Here is a 23181-nt window from a genome sequence, read left to right as displayed (position 1 = left end):
CACGTATAACTGGTGTTTGTACTTACTTTCCACTGTTTTTCTTACCTCTCCTTTAAAATGGATCCTCCTCTTTATTTTTCATTTTTCTTCATTCAGTATTTCATATGATCATCTGCTTTTAATTTTTATGATTCCATAAGCACGATCCAGTATGAAATGTAAACACAGAATTATTCTGCATTTGAAAAGGGAAGAACAAGTCAGTTTACACTGATGTGTGGGTGATAACTCTATTAAGAATTTATGATGAGATTCTTCTATTTGTGGATAGGTAATAGATGGGATTACTGTAGGCAGGTAAATTTTTACGATAAATATTCCAAATTTGGTAATAATTCTGTATTTTAACATAAATATGCAAACAGCTGAAAAGCATATGGCTCTTTTCTCAATGTGTAAACTAGAAAGCTTGTGTGAATTTAATAAACAAATAAATGGCAAAAGTACTATTATCCATGGTGTTTTTTGAAGAGAAAAGATTCTATTAAGAATGAGGTTGATGAAAGATACTATTCAGAGGAGGCCTAAAAGGGAACCAAAGAGCCAGTTTCCAGAATTGGGAAGCTCATTAAGGACCCAAATTGTATTTATTTACCTCCTTGTAACTAAGTTAATCAGTTCTGCTCCTAATAAAGCCACAGGTTTTCGTTTGCCCTTGCTGATGCAGGATTGGGAAGATGAGAAGTGATCAAAGAGTTAAGTTGAGCAACCAGAGAATGAAATAGCAACAAACATAACAAACACCAAAAAGGCAGACAGCCAAAAATAGAGGCTTTAGTAATATTATTCTAGTACAGAATAAGAATATTAGAAAAATGTGTACAATAAAGGCAGTTGGGCAAATAAAACCTTTCCTGTCCACTGCCCAGCTCTTGTTCTGACGACAAGATGATGACTCTGATGGACCGGCAGCATTCAAGCAAAGAAAAGGCTGTAACAGTACCCACGACCTGGTGCAAGAAAAAAAACTTTGAAAACCCCTGCAACTGCCGCAAAAAAGGTGGATGTCTCAGAGCTGCTGCTGTGCTCCTGACTGACACTGATAGCCAAAGACTAAAGATCAGAGCATTAAGATGAACCCTTTTAGTGAAGTGGTTTCATTAAGTGATGTCAAGCATAATTTCAGTACACCTGAAATACTCTAGATTTTTAATCAGTCACCAAATGATGCTTTTTAAAAACAATATGGGGGACGCAGGGTCTTGGTTTACATAATAAGAAGTATTTAGTGACAAGGAACAATATTTGGAGGGGAAAAAACCACCAAGCTATATTTACATGTCAGATAATGTCTGCAGTCATGGAAAATCTTAGTCTGGAATAAACATCTGGAGGTCATCTCATCCAGCTATCCTGTCAAAGCAGAGCCAGCCTAGATGAGTTTGCTCATCTCTATGACATCATCATGTTTTTCCATACACATCTTTTATCTTCATTCGAACGCTGTCACCTGGGAGAACACAATGTCATTGTGGAAGTTTCCCAGTTCTTTATTTTGAAATTCTTTGGAAGACAGGTCACTATTTTCATGAACAGAAAGAAGAAGGTTTGAATTTGAGAAGCACGTTATTAAAGTTACTTGACAAGTAGGATGTATAGCAATGTATCCATAAATGGATAAATTTAAACAAGAACTATGATGAATTATTTGAACTTGAAAGATTCATATTAGTTATATCACTGAATAAGAATTGCGTTCTTAGGTTAAATTCAGACTCACCCAAGAAAATTGTTCTGAATATGTGAAGCTTTTATTTTTCATTTAAAAGAGATGGTGCCAAATCTTGAATTCACTAGCTGTATCAAACTGTTAAAAATCAAGCTGTAAGTGCTTGATTTATATAATCAGGGTGCCAAATATCCTACCTAATATAAAATGTATGGGTGCTAAGAACTTTCATTAGCTCCTGTTATCAGGCATTATAAAACTGACTGAAAAGGCAGCTATGGTATCTTGATCCTGTCAGTTTTCCTGAATACATTTAATATTGGTGTAATGGTTAGATAAATAGTTTAATTGCATGTTGCTCATTAGTGGTTAAGAAAACAGTTAAGACATTTTGGTGGACTAGTAAAACACTGATTTGTATGCTTGCATTGTATTTTTATGTCTCACTTTCCTTAAGTGCTAAGAAATGTCACCCTTGGATCTTACCTTAGGTGCTTTCAAGAAAGTAATTGAACATTTTGGAAGGCTGGATATTGTGGTTAATAACGCTGGAGTGAACAATGAGAAGGACTGGGAAAGCACTATACAAATTAACTTGGTAAGCATTATCTCCTTTCACATGCTCGTACTTCAGTGTTTAATGCTGGAATACACTTAGCAGCCCTGGGCTTGTACAGACTGTGCCACCTGACAGAACGTTAATTACTGGGTTGGTAAGCACAGCTGCTGAAACAACTGCCATGTAACTGCGTACGTACTACCCAATAAATGTGTGTGTGTGGTGGGTCCTTTAAGTTGTCTGTCCAAGATGCACAGCACTGCGTAGAGGTACGCGGGCTAACACCAGCCAACCTCTTTCTATAAAACCCAGTCTCAGGTAGGTGTAACAATTTGGTGCCCAATGCAGTAGAGCTGCATCTACAGGAGGCCAGTCTGTTTATATGAACGTTTTAAAACATTTCAGTTACTTGTGAGACTCATCTGGCCTGCATTAGAGAATAAGTTGCCATTTGCTGGTATTATGAGAATACTTGTTCAACCAAGAGCTCCACATTTTCTTCACCAATGAAGCAAGGATACAATCTGAGCTCTTAACATAGGCCATTTCACCATTGTCACTGATAGACGCACACCACTTAAGAGCACTTACTTGCTGAAACCCAGTACGTTCAATGAGCCTGTAAAATTTATTTTCAAACAGACGATTACCTGTTCTTTAATATTATCTGGTATCTCATCAGGTGAGACCACAATATCTGTTTCTCAGTCGAAAATTTTTAAATTTAGACTACGCTGCTAGGAGATCTGAGCTCCAAAGGAAAGACCGACTTTCTAGGTTAATAAAATTCTGACCGGCTTGTATTCTACCACCTGTGAAGTTCTAATTTGATGGCGATCCAGCAAGTCACCCCTATGACCAAAATGTGACAAAGTGTTATAATCTAGATCTGCAAAGAAAGAAGCAAAAGGAAGAGTGAAATGTGGAGTTTTCTCCAATCAGTCATTTGGAATTTGTCAATGCAACAAGAAAGCTTGGGATAAGAAAATTAAAAGCTTGCTTTTGTCAAAAGTTTTAAGGACAAAAGTACCTGAGTCTTTGAATCCTAATGCCTCCATGAAAACAAACTAACAAAAAAACCTGAGGACAAGTAATACAAGCTGTATGTGAGAAAAGTTATAGAAAAATATGTATTTTTTTTAAAAAAAAAAGGTTAGATTTAATAATACTTTTTCTCCATCTTTTATATCTATCCAAGGTCAAATTTTCTTATTCTTGGAAGGGACTGGACTGAGACCACAGATAAAATTTCTGCAATAAGAGAAATACATTTGCTCAATTTCCTTTGCTTTTTTCTTTGAGATTAAATATACATGTTTCTCCCCCCTCCCCCCCTTTGATTTCTAAAATATTCTGACAAATTAAACATCAGGAAACTTCATATTGTGAAGTAGTAGGAGTGTGACTTCCTCAGTGCTATGCAACATCAAGATCTATTAGTACAGATTCCTTGAGTTTGAAAGAAGACTTTACCTGTGTTCCAGATGCCTTATTTCTCTTGATTTTTGTGCCTGGTTCAACACGGGGTACAAGTTACTGTAGGCAGCCATCCACCCGTCAAATTTGCAAGCACAGATAGTTAGTTGTCACCAGAAAAGTTGAAGTCCATGTAAGAAACACATTTGTCTGTGATTCACCTTTAAATTTAACTCATAAAATGAAGGAATTCTGATCAGCAAATTTAGAGTGATGTCCAAACAATTTTTCAATGCCAAGAGCTTCAAACAGTAGGCACTGAGAGCCTCCTTCTACTATTCTTTCTGTCTTATCACCGGTGATTGGACTAAAGCAGACCATAGTTGGGTTTGAACCGTCTCAAGTAGCAGAAGAACTGGAAATTTTCAAGAAAAAGGGGAAGATTATATAGTTTATACATTATTGTATAGGTAAGTTCACCATAAATGACCTAACGGCTTAATTCACAGTTGCAGGTTGAAAAATTTCATCAATACATGCTGGTGACTGGAATAAGGACATCTAAAATGATCAAGCAGAGTAGAAGTACAGCTGTGTGGGTTAAATCAAGGACACTCTAAGATCCAAATATCCTCATTTATCTTTTAATTTGAATATTGGTACCCTGTCTAACCTTGGGTCAACTAACTAGCTTATTTCCATAGGGTCTTTCTATCTAGTTGCTGTAATTTCCATAAACTGAGAGATAACATTTTGTACTTCTTGCTTTTTCGCTGTAACAATGGAAGAATAACAGCTGCTGCATTCAGTATGTTATATCAGTTGGTTCCGTAAAACATTTTTTGCTTCTTGTAGAGAAAGGAGCTAAATATGTGTGATACACATGATTTTAAAATGTCTCTGTTTCCCTGACATAGAACATTTTACATATCCTTTGTATTATCCCCATGAACAGAAATACCTTCTATGGCCATACATTTTGATACACATTATGCACGTATTTTCTGTTTTAAAAAAGGAAAAAAAACCCAACCTGTACATACCAGTCTTTGTCTTAGAGATATCATTTATATATTGATACAACAAATATTCCCTGCCCCAGTTTAAAGTACAAAGTACAAGAGTAGAGCAGTACAGAGCAAGATAAATCAGAACAAACACATACGGGGTGTGTTCTTTATGGCTAAAACAGTTCACAGAACCGGTTGGTCTTCAGGAACATTTTTAAAGGAGTGCAAGGAAGTTCCCGGATAGCACTGCTTGAGAAAGCATAAGGAACAGAAAAGAAGCAGCAGGTTCCAAGAGCAGGACTTAATTTAGAAGGAAAAAGAGGGAATAAAACACAATTCCTACTTGTATCCATTACAGTTTGCTGAGAGCGAGAAAAGACAGCTTGATAAAGATGAGGATGGAAAAAGAGCATCAACCGCTAAAAAGAGATTTCTGTTGCAGTGCTTTCCACCGTTATGCTATATTTTGTGCTAAACAACATCCACCTTTTGTTACTTTATTAATATTTCTATTAACTTTTGTAGCAAAGTATTCCAGCAATGCCATCCATTCCTCACCTCAAAACTCCAAAGCTGATAGTGTTGACTTGATCATTATCAGCTTGATCAGTGGCAGCTTCAGCCACTGAGACCCATACAAATGTACGCTCTTCTTGTTATGCTATACAAAAAAAGATCTTGGCAACCATACCGGGATTCCATTTAAAATGGCTATTACCAGTGTAGTTTCAACAGCCCATCGCAGCACAATGACCTGTAACACATACATTCTTATCCAGACTTCTACCTATAGTCCTCCAGCATGACAAGAGCAGTGTTTCTTGCCTTCAGCTTCATAAGAAGTTATGTCTAAAGGATCCAGAAATGTTGTAATCCGATTTTTTTCTCTTCAAGTCACTAAAGAAAGTGCCTACATTTTTGAGCCTTGAACATGTATGTTAGCTAAACACAATTTGGTGTTCTAAGAAGCTTCCCTAATTTTATCTTGTGTTGATGGTGTAGGCTTTCTGGAGCCACTGCAATTATGGTGGCTGCTATAATTACAGTATCTTTTCTCTTTACAAGTGCACTTGGCGCATTTTATACTAAGACAATCCCCAAATTTACTTGAGGGTTCCTTTTTCATGCTCCTATCAGAGGTTTCTGAAAACTGACATAGGTTGCAGTATACAGTTAAATGTAGCAGTACTGGTATGACATGCCTACATTTTAAATATTACCTGAATCAAAAGTACAGAAGCACTTTACATAACATTTTTACTTTCTTATTGTTTTCTTGCACCAACAAATTAATTATTTTGTAGGTAGAGTTAAACCAATTCCCCAAATGAAATTAAATAGGCTCATGGAAGAATTTGACAGCAAAATCACAATTATTGCTTGTTTATGTGATCATTTTTCACATTTTAACACATTATTCTGGCAAAACTTTAAATTGCAGGCCATAACTTGGGCATACCAAAAAAAACCAGTTATATGGGATCCAATTATTTGAGTGTTGCCCAGAGAGAAGTAGAATTCAAATACACATGTACAATTTGTTCAGGTGCATGGCAGTCTCATCCTTCATTGCTAGGCAAAATGTAGCAGTACCCAACAATTCCAAGTTTTTACATTTTTCATGGGTTTGCATAATTTATTTCCATAAATGATAAAGGTAACAAGTTTCCGTGAATTTAGAAAACTCCTTTTCTAAAATGAAGTCTACCTAACTCAGGGTTTGTCCCTGCAAAATATTTAGATTGGTACTACAGAGAAGAGAAAGCAACACGCTGTGTGTGCGCGTGTGTATGTGTGTGGCTCAGTATAGCTCATGGTGAAATAAGCGTTCCAGCAACTAGCAAACCTTGCAAAATCAATTTATTTGCTCATCCGTAAGGAACTGTTCCTCAAAAGGCCAATTAGTGCCTTGGCAGAAACCAGAAGGATAACTAGGCAAACTTGAGAAGTGATTAATTTTATTTATTTGGGGGACAAAGACTTTGTAATCATCACAAGGTTGTTCCATCATGCAAGCTGTAAAAGGGATCCCTTGGGAGTATGCTGCAACCTTTTTCTGTACACCTCGCTCTCCTTTCCCCAGCATACCAGGAGAAATGACAAGGATGGAACTTTCATCCCAAAATAATATGACCAGGACACATAGCTGGACTCAGCACCTAGGAATTACCACCAGGTCCCACAGTACAGAGGCAAGCACTGTTTCTTCATGTTACCAACACAGAAACAAAACAAAACAATCAGTGCTATCTGTAGAAGATAAAGCTGCGTGGGTAAGCTAGTTTAAGAAGCTTGCATTCAAAGACAACCAGAAATACACTAACTCTGTTGTTCAATGGCTTCGTGGCTTACTCTTCAGCATAATTTGCTGTCACAAAGAGGACTAAGTGCCTAGGGAGAGATGTGGCCACCAAAAAGTGAAAAGTACCACTTACCTGGAAATCAGTGGCATGAGGGTCAATCCTCTAAGTGCATAAAGTAGCCTGTAAGTATAATTATTTTTGTTGGTCATATTGCACTAGGAAAGACACAGGCTTACCTTAATTGCAGAGTAAGTCAATGAACTTCTTAGCTTACAGTTTTAATGTATGTTTACAGTAACCCATGTTGAAGTACAATAAAAAGCAAATTTCTTTGAACTAAGACCTACTTCAGCCCAAAATGCAATACTATTCCTATGTCCTTCAGGAATATGTGGGGGGAAAAAAGTAGAGAACCGCATAGTAAAAAACTAGAACATAATGTTTCACTCCCACATTGTACAAAAGCTACTGATTTCCAGCAAATGATCAAATCCTACTGCACATTCCTTTCTCCTTTCTGCCTCTCCCTCCCTAGGCTTCTTGTTTTCCACAGTTTGAGCTGGAAATTCAAACTGAAGAGCCTGCAATTGCATTTCATGTAGCAAGTAAGCTATCCTATACCTAGGAATGCCAAGGGACTTGCATGCTTGCTACAACCTGTCTGCTTCCTAGAAAATCTACATTAAAGACAAAATCAGCCCCACCTCCCTGTCCAACAGCAAAATGCTAAAATTTTCCATGGATATCACTAGCAGCACTTAGTGTCAGACTTCTGAAGTTCTCTTACGCAGTTCATAAAGTACTTTGAAATGTTTCCTTATAGATAGCCATCAATTTACAACATCACAGTATGAAAATCAAATTATCTTGGGTCAAATTCCATCTCTGTGCTAACCTGCTTTATGAAACCACAAGTCAATGGCGCTCTCATTTGTTTTTTTGTTCAGTATCCCTAGCACTGAACTAGATTAGCTCAGACACCTATATAAAATGTAGGACTGATTACTGATCACTATTTTGTTCTCACCATATTGCCTTATCACCTTGGTAACACTAGAGTAGTCATCTTCAGCACTGAAGGAACGCAGATATAGTTTCTCAGCATAAAATATTAGCATGCATAAGCAGACAGCAGAAGTATCGGACAAGATGTGGCAAGGGAAACCTTAATAATTAGGTACAAGAAACTATGTCAGTTGGAACACCTGCCTTGGAACACTAGAAAAAAAAGCACTGTGTACTAAATTACTTTCAAAGCAATTGTCACTTGCAAAGGATGATGATTAATGATGTTCTGGGCACCATCACTGAAGAATAGTACATTGGGTTTTTTTAATTGATCAAGCTAACATGAAACACAGAGGATGAAAACTGACTTAGGGGTGTAATGTTGGAATACAAGAACATTGTACAACACTGGCTAACATTGGTTCCTAATGCCAGAAAAAAATTAATTAGGTCTCTATTAGAGTCTTATTAGAATCAGAGTTTCAATATATGATTTCTTTTAGAACAATACAATTAAAACTATATGGCTGTGGGATACATAGAAATGTCAAGAATCACAGATTTTATAAGTTTTGTTTCTGATTTTGACACTGATACCTGAATTGCCATTTAATGATTCGTAAATAAGTTACTGATTAGTGATATGATACTTCCAAAAACAACCGCAAATGTTTTGAATTTGCATTTGTGTTTGAGCACAGTTATTTTGTAAAGTTTACCGTGCTGTCAGATGCTAAGTTTTGGGTTTATTACTCTATGGTGCTTCAGAATGTCTGACCTCCTCTAAATTAAATCTGTCATTTATGGAAGCTAATACTGGGAGATATTCCCACACTCACCATAACTTCATTGGAAAGAATCCTAAATTTTCCACTGGCAGCTGAAGAGTAAAATTGCCTCTTGGGAGCACACTCGGACTTGCAGTGCACCTTCATGGTCCATCTTCATTGTATGCTATAGTAAAACACTGTATTTTGGCAAGAAAACAAACAGCAGCGTCACTAAGGTCTAAGGTTTTTCAACAGCTAGGAGGAAAAACATTTAGATTATTTTCTAATTTTAATGATACTAGTTTTCAGTAGCCAGAAGCAAAAAAACTAGCTGGGAGTCAGCTGTCCCATTTTTCACTTTACCTGCATTTAATTGCACATTTGCTTTCCTACTCGTTGTTCCTGACATTTATGTACAACACCCGTGCAGCTAAATGCAGTTGTAAACAAAGGAATTGTAAAAAAATTCAACTCTAAAACGCAACACACTTTCTTGTACAAAGTTAAGTCTCCCAGCATATTTTCATCTTAAAACAAGGCAGACAATTATTTTTTAATTAGGTAATTTTAAAATTTAACTTTCCCAGAATTTCTATTTGCAGTAGACAAACTATTAATTATTCTTGGTTAAAAGCATGGGATTAAATTATTATTCTTAAAAGTATACATGGAGAACTACACAATCCAAAGACACCTTTATATTGAAAGGCAAATTACAGACATTTTTCATCATGTCCCTAAAGCAGGAAACTGAGCTGCACAAAACGCGTCGTTCTTTGCCTTTCTTATTTTCTATTGTGTATTTCATGGTATAGCGAAATAATAGCCAATAAGCTTTTTTTCTGGAATTCAGCCTGAGTGTTCTGATGTCAACAAATAGGAATCCCAAGTTGCATTTCGTATGAGAGAAGACCTGAAGCTGCAATTTAAGCACTTGCAAAGATGGATTTCATAACAAAACCCAAACCCGATATGCTATTGTTCTTTGGAAAACAATAGTCCAAAGACTATTGTTCTTTGGAAAACCTCTTTGCCATTTGAGTGTTTGGCATGGTATGAGAGCCAGCTTCACTTTACCAACTCGGCTGGATCGGCAGGCTCAACTGGGAAGCGGCACTAAGGCTTCTAAGCACATGTTGTGTGAGTTTCGTACCACAGTGAGTTCACCACTGCTCCTCTTCCTTGGAGAACTATTGAGAGGACTTTCTCTCCTGAAGAGAGGGGAGTTCTGGCAAGAGAATGGGAGATCTGTCACACAATGCCTTTGCTATCCGCTGAGCGTGCGGACAGCTAGGTTCTTCTCACCCTATATATTTGGTTCAGAGTTTATCTCCAGAATCATTCTTTATGTTACCAGCCCAAACATCAGAAATAGCCATGCGACCTGAGGTCAGCCACACTCGATGAGAAGTTTTTTGCAAGGATAACAGCAGGCATAAGGGCAATATCCGAATGAAAGTCTGCATTTATTCTGAAGACCACCTCTCACAATACCTACATAAAGGAGACGACTTCCCCAGCCACTTGAAGAAATGCTGAGTTGATGGATTCTAGAAAGCAAAAAGAGCAGTACAGCGATTTTGATAGGAGAGTCAAGCTACCCAACTTTTTTTTCTTGTCTTATAGTTGTGGTTTGGCCAAGGACTCATCTAGCTCTATTATCCCTTTGAATTAGAAGGCTGGAGGAATAGAAAAATCCTCAAGAAGCCCCAAGCTACTTCCTTCTCCAGCTGATTTATTTCCTCTAATCCTCCCTAAGGGGAATTCTCTTTTTCTGTTTAGCAGGCTGAGCCACTGCTCCAGGGCCTGGCAGGACCTGCACCTGCTCTCCACGGGCAGCACTAACCCCTTCCTTTCTAAAAGTCCTGTGGACAGCCTATCCTATGTAGGTATTAAAAAACACCCCCTACTCTTAACTCCAAGTCTAATTTCAGCTGAGCTGCCAATGAGTTTACATTCAGACTAAGTATACCTTCCAGCAACACTACCGAGCATTAACGATCTTGTTTTTCAAAAAATCCTTGAAAATTTACATGTGACAATCAACATTAAACAGCACTAGATTATGTTTATAAGGGCTCTGCTACTTTCCAGGATGTGCAAGAGGAATCAGATTTAGTTTGGTCTTTTTCAAGCCACTGAAAATAGTTCTTTGGAAAGTTTCTGTTAAAACTTTTCATCAATTAATCAAAATGTTTCTAAAAAGCACATTACCCAAACCAAAACTTTCCAGGAGAGGAACAAAACAAAACCCAACTTTTTATGGGAATTTTTTGCCTAAGGAAAATTTTAAATGTTATTTCAGAATTTTGAAATTTTCATATTTTGTTCTTTTTTACACTATTCCATGAAATAGGTATACTGAAAATATATTAATAGTGAAAATATCACATAAAATGCTGCAACTATAGAAAATCAAAAAAGCTGATTCATTATCAAAATTCCAAAGCAAACTTGGTAATGAGGTCTCAGGTTGTTTTATCTCTGTCGCTTGACTTCATGTTACTTGGAAAATGAACAAGCGATATTAATAAAGCAGGACATGCAGTCTTCCAAATCTGATTCCTGTTAAAACCAACAAGCATGACAGATAACTGAAATTGAATTAGCAGATTTACTTTATGTTTTATAACATGTAGGTCTAAAAATATCAGCCAATATAAATGAAATGTAATACCCATTTAAAAATTATTCCAATTTTGGTTTGGGAATTTAGATAATGGTAGAAAAATACTTAATGTTCTGATTTTAAAAGCCTTTTTTTCCTAGTACAACTGGCCACTATCCATTAGGTTTTGGGCATATACAGATTTTTCAAAATATTTTTCAAAATCACATGCTAGCAGCTAATATTATACTAACAACATTTCACATATGCTAGGATGCTTTTTTACCTTATCTGTATTTGTCTGTTTGGGCTAACTTTCATTTGAGAAGAACGGTAATACTCCAGTAACTTCAGTCAGAAAAGAATACAAACTTTTAATATCCTGGCACCAGAAATACATCACATAACTTAATCCTAAAAAGTGTAAATTTCTCATGCCTTGAGCCAAATGGAGTTATAAGTGTTAGTGTTATCTTCAGATTCATTCTGTACATTTCTTTATAATGCAGAGCAGCGTGTCTCAACAAAAATTCTGGGATTTGGATCAGTTCCATAAGATATCCTTAGATAAAGTATGTGTTTCAGTCTATAAATTATTTACTATTATTCTAGGCACCACAATAAAAGCATGTTTCAAATTTTAGGAGCACAAAAGAACGATATTTTGAATACAATTATCCTTTTCCCCCCTATATCAGACATCTGTGATTAGAGGAACCTACCTCGGCCTAGAATACATGAGAAAAGGAAATGGAGGCGATGGAGGAGTAATCATTAATATCTCATCCTTGGCAGGTGAGAATATTTTCTGTATAAACACTTTCCACTCACTGGTTTGTTTCTAAAATAAATTAATCATACTAATTAGTCTTACTGTTTCTTCTTTCTTATGGCTGTTCCCTGTTTATTCCCATTGTGACCTGGTTTTCATCAAAGCAACAGAAGTAACATCACAGTACCACAACTTTCATTTGCTTTTTTAAACTTAGTTCGATGAAAAATTCAGTAATTTTCCTAACCTATCGGTCTCATATTTAGTCACCTTGAGCATGACATAAATAGCTTTTTTCATCTTTCAATACTGCCACACATTGAGGAAAGCCTAACTAGCCACAATTCATTATGTTTATTCAACACTATTCAATAACACAGCTGAATTAAAAGATAATGTACACCACACTGTGTATGAAAAGCAAAGTATAATGTATAGACCTAATCTGAATTCACGGTTACTTTAAATTGGATTCTTTTTTATATTCAACACTATTCAATAACACAGCTGAATTAAAAGATAATGTACACCACACTGTGTATGAAAAGCAAAGTATAATGTATAGACCTAAATTCACGGTTCGGTTACTTTAAATTGGATTCTTTTTTATAAAGTATTTATTGGGCATCAAGTATGGAAAATTGGATAATCTTTTTTCACAGAAAGTCAGGAAGCAGTAGCAGGTCCTCCATGCAACTCCATAGGAGCGCAGCTGTAGGAATATTTAAGATTAGACTGTATCTACTTTATTAATGAAGATTGTCACACACCAACTCCATGTTCCAAGTCCTTTCAGATGTGATCTACCTCTGCTTGAGAACCCATAAAATTTAACACTCACATTTCGTTGAGCTTAAGTAAACACATTCTTTGCTCACCACTTGTCTATGCTACAACTGTGTTTCAATTTATTGGCATAAAAAAAGAATTATATGGCTTCTAAGTCAGTCAGGGTTATTGCTGCTCAGTTGTGAGGCAGAATTCTGCACCCTTTCCTGTAGGTATGCTCAATGATGCAGTGGCTGGGCTCACAGCAAAAAAGCACAACTGAAGGGGAAATAGTAAATAGAGAATGATGTCACCCAACACCCTTCCTCAAAAAATTTGTGGGGAAATACTTGCATTCCCTCCTTTGTTTGCAGAGTTTGTTCTCCTGCTACTGTCACACTGTCTGGGAAAAATAATACATATGCTAGCTTACACTTGGATTGTCAGTGCTTTCTTTGGTATCCATGCAGAATACCAAATGAGAGTAGTTTTGTTCCAGGGTATTCCCCTGGTTTTTAACAATGAAAAGCCAGTAAGACAGAATGGCCATAGTTCCCAATTGTGGATAGGTGTGAATGTTCTGAGTACTATTAAATTCTGTAAACCTTGGCTTTTGGGATCAGAAGTCCAGTTCACCCTATTGACATAGTGCATGTGGATCTTGAAGATCTGACTTAATACATGCACATATCTCATACAGCTGAGGGGTTCTTTATTAAAAGTCTCCACGTACCTTTAAGTTGGCACTTGCAATGCTGCCTAACACTTTGCCGACTGATGCCAGTAAGTTTATTTCCATTGGCTCAAGTGGACATTGTATTGGGACCAGATTAACCCGAAGGAAACTGCTATTGCAGTACAAGAGTTCATCAACACAAGTAAAAGATTAAACATTTTCACGGAAGTGCTGATGCACATGCAACGATTAAGAAAGGGCAGAGGTAGCAAGTAGTCTAATTTCTTTTCTAACGAGTCTCGAACACAAAATGATTTTAAGACCTAACATCTTGGCTGTTCTCAGTTTGTTAAAAGCTTATAAGTGCCATTTTAATTATTTAATTAAAATTTGCATTTACTTACTTTAACATTAACATTGTGCTATAATGATTGTGGGTATTTGTCAAAAGCAAAGTATTCTTTGCTTTGTTTGCTTTTACATGGCATGTATTTAGCAATTCTCTCCAAGGTTGTACAGAAAAACACATTACAAAAGCTGACATACACTAATTTTTGTCATTTATTTACTACTATTTGTGCGTTGTGACTCTAATTCTCCTTTCCAGTCTGAAGGTCTAAGTCCTGCAGTTTATTCCATCTATAAAAGGCACACCATCATTGGCTTGCTTAACATTCCCTTTGAATGTTTTCTTTTCTCAGAACTAGCTTCTGTTGATCATTAAGCTTTTGAGTGGTTTTGATCCCCCTTGTCCAGGTTCTCCATAAGATTTTATCAGATACACTCTGCAGACAGCAAATATTCTTGCGTCTTGCTGAGCAGCAAGAGCAGCTATATTTTGTGCTTATGTAACATTGAATAATATTTGCGTTACACATTAATTAGTTCCCAGTTCTTCACCGTGGGAATTTTGCCAATGATTTGAACTAGGGACAGAATCAAGCCTTACTCTTTCATGTTTCCAAACACCCACGGAACTACTTAAATGCTTCGTATGAAGTGGATGCTTAAAGTGTTCATTCAGCTGGATGAAAGCCAGAGCATCCACCCTGTCTTTCCAGTGTTGAATCTTCCTTTCTTTAGTGTCTCCACAAGACAGGACTAAGAAAGGAAGGGAGAGAAATATGTGAGCACATACAGCAAGCACCCAACTCCTAACACAGTGTGTCTCAAAGCTATTAAACCTTCTTAATTTTATGGAATTTGTGCATTCATATCAAGAGGATTTTTACAACTGAGATAATGGGAAGTGTGTTTTACTGCCAACTTGGCCCCATAAAAAATAATGCCAATGACTGCAGGTTTTTGCATTGTAATAAACTTCATTTCAAATTCAAAGAGTAAAATGTTCTAAAATTTCTTCTGTAGGAAGCTACATACATTAATTTTAATTTTGTCCAACAGAATAGTTACTGGCAACAGAAAAAGCACACAAATCTAAATTTAACTCCTGAGATTATTTATGTGATTAAATTTAGCATTGTCTCTTACCCTTTGGTGGCTGGTACCTGTACACTTTTAGTAAGCAAAGGGGGAGAGGAATCCATGTGTACGCATACACTTTTGTTTTGATAGCTTTCATACTTTCAAGAAGGTATCCTGTGAAACTGAATTGACATCTGTCTGGATTCTAGCAGATAAAAAAAAAAATAAAGTATTCATAGAAGGCTTAAAAACTGGTAAAATGTTTAGCATAAGATCACGCTAGTTTCTTCGAGAGGTTGTTCCACGTGTAGCGTACCTAGATACCTTTCTGTTGTATGGCCATATCGGTGGTTTGATGGAACTCAACCTCAAGCATTCAGGCTCCACAAGCAGCCGGTTTGTCCTCCTCCTGTAGAAAGCTTCAGCCCAAAGAAATACTTCAAGTACCCCTCACAGCGAATGGGCTTCTGTAGGAACCAATCTAATATATATATTACAAGAACAAAACTAAGCATATGGTTAACATCATTGAGTAAAGGCAAGGCATTATCACAGTGATACAGTGGAGCAAGGTGTAAATGGCTGTTCCACTGGGGCCTTCAGTTTAGCTTCATGAAAGAGCTTCTGGTCCCTCCCCTCTGTAAAAAGGAGGATGGTGAGCAGAATCCACAGGAATTAGGTTAGAAAATTTGGAAACTATTCCCTTGAGACTTCAAGGTCACTCTTAATATATTCCCTTGAAATGACACAGCTTTTGTCATTTTGTCATTCCTGTGTCAAATCACAGGATTTCTGCATCTCCTTTGTTTTGACACAGATCACAGCAGCATAACTGACACAACGAATGTGATCTCGTACCCCTCCCTATTCTTAAGAACAGGGAATTCTATAAACCCATTTAATCAGTTCTCTCATCACACTGTAGGACCATCACGCCCTTAGCTCGTTTCTCGAGTTACAGATCCGCTCCTTCAAAAGAGGCTTTGGCCTTCAAAGAATGTTGTAAGCATATTCCATACTCTGTATCCAGACTTCTGCCTAAGGGTGACAAAGGAGATCTCTGTAATGTGGTTTGGAAAGACGTTTAATTTAAATAAATACGGGTAAATCTTGTGATGTTATTTATCTTAAGTATTCTATGTTATGCAATAGGTTTTGATAAGTATATTTTATAAAACAAATCTAATAAAGAAAGGAAAACAAATTACTTTGGCAATATTTTCCAGCACATAGAGAAGCACACTTTCGGTTTGCTTTTAAACAAGTTCCACCATTTTGCCAAAACTTTACCTTTCAGCATTTTCACGTATTTCTTTCATAAACAATGACAAATTTAGAATTTTAAGATACTGTGATTATCACATTAGTGAAAGAAAATGTAAATATTTTAATTGAATATTTAAATGTTTTAACAGTGAATATATTTGTCTAAAGTATAAGTGAGAGCAGAGCTTAATCATGGCATAATCATAGTGTAGCAGCAGTGCTTTCTGATGAATCCAAAGCCTCCAAGAGATCGACAGCCATGCTAGAAAACACTCTGGTCCTTTATTCTCTGTGCCACACTCATCCAAACGTGAAGTACACTCTTCCAACAATTAATGCAACTTAAAGATACTAGCAAACAGAAATGACACTTGTCTCGAGCTGCCTAACAGTGCACCCGTTGAGCAAACAGGGTGCAGAAAGGGCACGTAAAAGCTAATAAAGCTCGTTCAAAGGAAGAGACACGTTCAAATCTCTGAGGGCAACAGGTGATCAGTGGGAAAGCATACCTGGGGAAGAACGCTTAATTCTGTATTCCTCAAAGCTCTTCAGTGGACTGAAAGGAAATACAGGTTTCAACAAAGCTTACCGATACAATTCAAGCTTGTTGATACAATCCTCCACCTCCAACACTAATTTTCCAAGATGTGGATATTGAAACTAGTGACCATGATAAATAAGCAGTTGTAGCGGGAAGCCCAACAGCATGTCTCAAATGGTAGAGTGGTCTTGACGCTGTAACAACAAGGGAACTAGAGTGTAACCAAGGGCAACAGCTGCCTCCATCAGCCTGCCAGGATCTGAGAAAAATTTAAAAAAGGAGCACAGTTAGCACTGGCACACAGGATTACTGCTGGTCTGCTTGAATTGGTTTTGGTAAACCAAAGAGCACCTTCAGGCATCATGAAGTCATTTGCAATTCACCAACTAGTTTTCAGTGAAGATCGTTTGAAGGGAGAAGGAAGTTCCCTGTCCCCTTTCATGTAACAGTTCAGTGATGCAGCAACATTCAGAGAGACAAAAATCTGGGCATTGTTGCCTCCCCTTGCTAAGAGAGATTGAAAACCACATGGATCACTTCCCAGGAGCACACTGCCTCATCACCATCCATTTGAACACCCTCCCCTTCTTCCCCCCTGTTATTTTGTGCATAATGTTCTCCAGCCAGTTTCACTGCCGTTCCGCTTTGCAGAAGATAATTAAATGTTCATGGGAGCAGCAAATGGAATCCAGATTTTCTAACAAATGAATGCCCTCACTGATATGCTATGAACTCATCTTTGCTCACTGGTGGAGCAAATACTCAGGCAGAGCAGGCTCCATGTTGCACAGCCGTTCATCCCAAAACACTTGCTAGCAGAGTCCCTAGGACACATCAGTAACAGACAGGGGTTCAGCTCTTCCCGAGGCAGGGAAGTGGCTCAGAGCTGGAAATCGCACACCGTGGCTCTGCATACTGAACTTGGGAACAAAAGTGAGACAGGACTGCTGTTTGGGGCAAAGGATGCTAGGACTAGTCTTCATTGTCGCTGCTTTGGCAGAAAGTGAGTCAATGGATTTTTTCTTGGTTCTCCACTTTAGCAAAAATAATAATTTCAGTTAGAAAAGAACTGGTTTTAATACTTTTTTTTTTTTTAAATAAAAGTTACTTGTTCCTCCCTTCCTGCCTAGTTATTCCTTCTGTCTTTTGACATGTAAGTCTTTGAACGTTATTCCACTTCTTTATTGTGAGTGGTGCCCTTCCTTTGTTTATTTATTGATTTTGTTTCTCTTCCCTCTCAACTAACAAGTAATTTGCCTTATTGTGTTTGAAAAATAGAAATTAAATTACCTCTAAATTCCTCCTCTGTTTCCCAGTAGATTTTTTTTGTCTTTTGTATGTCTGTTAGCTGCAGCCTCATTGGGATTGTTAGTTTGTTTGTTGTTTTTTTTTTTTCTTTAAAACATGTAAAACTACTCAGGAGTTTAAAAAAAAAAATAGTATCATAATATTTCTAAAGTGCTAATATTCCAGTGTTTCCAATTATTTGAAGTATGGTGATGATCATCAAAAGTCACCAATCAGAGGAATATTAAGCCTGTGTTGCAATCACAACCCACAGGAGACAACACAAAAGCCATATTTCATCAAGCAAGTTCTCATTCAGAAGCATAACACATTAGTGCAAGCTAAGCAGATAAATACAGGTTTAAGAGAACAGCCAGCCACGAGGTTAAGTTCTTCAATTTCCACTGCCGGACAGTGCTAACAGCAGCATTGCTTTCACTGGATCACCAACATAGCATTTAAACAAAGATAAAACCTTGAAGGTGTCAGGGTTGTAATTAGAGCTTTGTGCTGTCTTAGAAAGTTTTTTCCTTCAGACAAAATGGATTCCAGAGCAAAGAGCCCATGCAAGTCTCTGGCATACATCATTTTTCTGGCAAATCCATACTTAAAGCTGGGTAGTATATTCTTCTTCTCCACTGAGATGTCACATCCCTTCTTGATTCTATCATTTAAAGATATGAAATATGAAGAATGAAAAAAATGAATCTGAGATATTAATTGGGATGACTTCCATTAGAATCAAACATTAATGCATCAAAATCTGTATCCAGTTTTACAGTATCACACTCAGGAACACAAATTTTTATCCTCTAACTTTAGTAGAGGCTGTGGTTTGCTACTTACAAGACCCTAGCTTTCAGGTGGAACTACAGCATCCACATGGTCCAGTTCAGCTGTCACCGTACAATGGAAGCTGTTGGCATAATGGACAGAAATGTATATATACTCATGGTCTGTCATCTCTTCTTGACCAGCTTTTTGCCATTAAACTCAGTCTTCATAGAATTAAGCTCTTAATTTTCCTCTAAAACCTCTGTTCTCTCTTCTTTCTCTAAGTAATTATTTTATGCTCTCCCACTTCCACTATAAAGATTCACAATGGTAGCTGTCATTTTTTATTTTGCTTCTCCTTTTTGTTAGAGAATCTAGCAATTATATTACCCAGGATTGTTACCTCTTTTTCCTGTTCCCTTCTAAAAAATCTTCATCCTGGCTTTTCATTCCAGAACAGGGCCCACTGTAGGAGGTACCATACCATGAAATCCTTTTCAGCCAATCTAATTCAATCTAGAAAACGTTTCAAAAAGCTTTCCTATCCGCATCTCTGCTTTCATTTCTTTCTGCTCTCTATCCGAGGTCTTCATCTTATCATTCCAGCCAGTGTTTACTCACTTATTTCTATACTCTCTCCGCACTGAGGTCCTGCATTCACTTCTCGGTGCTTTTCCCATTTGCTTGTTGGAAAATGGCTTCCCTATTTTGTTTAAATCTCTTTAAAAAAAAAAATAATCTATCACTGATGAAATATTACGAGTAGTATTGTAAGTAAACTAAGGTTTACAATGCCTCAAGACGGTGCACCAAGCATGAATTACTCTGTTTATAGTTGCTCCTTTGAGCAAAAACCACTATGCAAAAGGGTATGTATTTGTTACAGCACTAACCACATTGCCAAATAAGCAAGCGGTGACAATATTGCATGGGCAGATGCATCGGCTGGCTGTGCATCCGTCAGCTGTGCAGCACACTCATTCTTCTCTCTCGCATCAGGGCTAGGGGAAAAGTTACCCGAGGTTGAGTTTTGTTACTATTGCACAGAAGGAACATAAGCAAGGGATTTAAGACAGACATTAGATTTCTGTTTTGATGTATTACAAAGATATTATTAAATCAGTTAGAGTAGTCAAAATGGATGTTGCTACTTCCCTTACCTTTTCCCACACTTCCTCCCTGAAATCACTGTTTACATAGCAGCAGCTAGGCTGTCAGCAAGGTTTATCTAAAGTACTTTACATACTTTAAATATTTTACAGATTCATAGAAGGCTCAAAAATCCCATCCTGCCTTCTCAATCCAGATCATGTCCTCCATTTTAAGTCATACTTCATAGATACAACTTTTCCTCTTAAAAGTTACACTTTTTTAATTACTTTTCTTTTGCCTCCTCGTGTTTTTATCCACCTCATATCTTTTCCCAGCCTACCTCAGATTACAAAATGTAACTTGCAAATTTTTACTACTCTCTTTTGTTGCATCTCTATAAATCCATCACTTATTTTTTACATTATAGACCTGTATGTGTGTTTAAAAGTAATCATAAATAGGAGTACCCACCATCTTCATTCAGCTACCTTTTTATTTTAAAGGACTCATGCCTGCTGCATTCCAACCTGTGTACTGTGCTACAAAGCATGGTGTAATTGGATTCACACGGTCAATAGCAGTAAGTATGTGTTTTTGAAAACAGTATCAGCAGCTCCTTGGGAACATGCTAAGTTCTTCATGTTCCCTCTCTATTGTCACACAACTAGAACTAATTTTCTTAAAGAGAGCAAAGTGTCTGAAGCAGTGGAGGTTCCCTCCTTTCACAAAGGGAATCCAAAAAACAGAGTAAGTAAGGCATGTGTGTGTTTATGAGCGATTTGAGGTTTTGGGAGCATGGAAAAAAGATGTTGCAAAGTAATTTAAGGACAGTGGGAGGAGCCAAAAACTCAAATTCTTATCCAAGCTTTAAAAATATTTTTCATAACTCCATCCCAGTCATTTCACATTTTGGTTTCCTTATTTGTAAGTCAGATTGATGATGGTTTTTTATGCCAAATAGGCACTAAAGTATACAAAAAGTAACTTGAATACAAAAATGTTTGCCTTTATTTATTCCTATTGAGTCTTAATACGCTGAAAATGCAAAATGACACAGGATGGGGCATGTTAGATCTTATATGACCCTATAGTAAGTCTTAGCCTCTGACTCCAAAACTTTCCAGTTAAACTGAACAATCAGTATGATAAAATAACTTGGAGGAAGCAAATCTGACAACACTTTCATAGGCTAAGCTGAAAGATAGTCTACTCTTAAAAGATTTCCAATCTAATTTCCAGAATAAAGCACCTGAAATTATCATTTCGATAGTTTATCCACATTTTACACCCCCACCTTCCACCCAAGTAACTTCTTTTTTTAGATTAACCTAAACAGTAGTTTAGTACGGATAAGTGTTTCATGTAACATATTAGCCACAGCATGAACATGACACCTGGTTTTCCATTTTTGTTTTCTCATGGTAACGTAAACATCACCATCTAAGTTAAAAAGTAAAGGGTCTGCTAGAAAGCTAGAGGAAATGCTGTCTCTATGGAACATGAGAATGCCAAGGAGAAGAAAAATAATAAACATAGTGAATCACTGTATTTACCAGGAAAGGCAGTACAGCCTAACATTGGGCAGGTATAATACAAAACATCTAGGACTTCAGTTTCTTTTCTTCTCCAGACCAAAAGGCTAGGCCACCATGTCATAATGTGATTCACATAATATCAGAAAGACTTCCTGTTAAATGTTAAAATAAATAGAACTCAGTGTTGAACAGTTATGGTTATTCTTGGATATATCATGTATAGTTCACAAGTTCTGTGCCATCGCTAAGAAACTTCATCCAGCAGTCAACATATGCCTGGATGCTGATCAGACTTTGTTGCTACACACATACATCGGTAGCACCACAAATGAAGGGTCCTACCATTCCCAGAACAACTTGTGCTGCTTGCTTCCACCATGTTCCTGAACTGCTTCCGGAAAAAACTCCTGCCTCTTTCCTGGAGTTCACAGGGACTTCTCTGTGGAGATGCTCAGCGATAGATTCGTCCCTTGGCAGGGACGATAGAGCAGCTGTGAAGGTTTAGCATTACAGTTCTAGAGCCAGAGACCAAATCCTATTTCTGCTGACGTAAGGGAGGTAAATACAATCTTAGCGTTAAATCTTGATTTGATTTCAGACAGCTTTCTTTTAATAACGAAGTTCTTATAAGATTGGAAGCGTACATTTAGGAGATTTTTTTTTTTACTTGGCTTTGCTTATGAGAGTTATCTCATTACCCTAGAATACCGTTAATGACATACCAAGAACACCCACAACAAAAATATATGAAAAAAACAGCTGCATGGAAAGAAGAGTGTTGATTTCTTGTAGAATTGTTCTCCCAGCAAAACAGATGAGGTTTTTTTCCAGCAATCTGGTACAATTACTAGAGAAAACATGCTTCAAACTTTGTTGAAACAAAATAATAAGTAGTAACAAAATTTGCTTACTAGGCAAGGCTGAAAAGTACTTAGTAGTTAATCTCATTCTTTGAAAAATTACTTACACATTACTGTTTTAAAATGTTGATGACAAATACCTAACTTTTTTTTCTTTTCTAGTTAGCTGCTCATATGGAAAACTATGGTGTGAGACTCAACACAATTTGTCCAGGATTTGTCAACACACCAATTCTCCAGTCAATAGATAAAGAAGAGAATATGGGACAATATTATTCATATAAGGATGAGATCAAAAATATGATGCAGTTCTATGGCGTCATGGAGTAAGTCCAGTCAGATACAGTGGGGTTTTTGCCCTTTGTTATCGAAGAACAAGCACACACAATAGCACTTTTGGCAAAATTAAAATATAAGGGAAATACTGCCTCAGATAAAAGTCTATCAAGTGCGTTATCCTACATACAAGGAACAAATGGCAGATATCTAAGGCTATTTTAAGAGTATCACCTACATAGTGATATTTCCCTTTATGCATTCCCATTTCCCAGCAAAGTGCAAATCAAATTCCCAAGTTAAAGATGATGGGTTTTGTTTTTAATAGCCCTTTGTGCTCTTCCATAGATCCATTTAACCAAACTTGTTGTGAGATACAGGTTATATCATTTGTATTGAATTTCCACAACGTTTGCCAGTGAACCATGATAGAAATCAGATCAAGAACTGACAAAAGTGGATTAAGTTCACAAGAGCAGAGTAGCGACGATGGTGGGTCAGTTCAAGGAGTTACCTAGCCCGTTGCAGTATTGCCAACAAAGGGCAAAAGCAGACAGCTAGGAAAG

General features: G+C 37.1%; 1 protein-coding gene across 1 annotated transcript in view; it reads left to right on the top strand.

The window, feature by feature from the left end:
• Positions 1 to 888: 888 nt before the first annotated feature.
• The window catches only part of LOC104159019 (15-hydroxyprostaglandin dehydrogenase [NAD(+)]-like), a 23093-nt gene continuing 800 nt past the window's right edge, over positions 889 to 23181 (top strand). Inside the window, 5 exon segments of the mRNA XM_009696818.1 lie at positions 889 to 1000; positions 2122 to 2267; positions 12042 to 12138; positions 20448 to 20524; positions 22502 to 22665. Of these exon segments, the coding sequence (XP_009695120.1) occupies positions 889 to 1000; positions 2122 to 2267; positions 12042 to 12138; positions 20448 to 20524; positions 22502 to 22665 (596 nt within the window).

The sequence above is a fragment of the Cariama cristata genome, unplaced genomic scaffold (genome assembly GCF_000690535.1).
Source record: "Cariama cristata isolate BGI_N322 unplaced genomic scaffold, ASM69053v1 scaffold4593, whole genome shotgun sequence".
Lineage (NCBI taxonomy): Eukaryota > Metazoa > Chordata > Aves > Cariamiformes > Cariamidae > Cariama > Cariama cristata.
The sequence above is the reverse complement of the archived record's forward strand: the minus strand, read 5'-3'. Positions and strand labels throughout refer to the sequence as shown.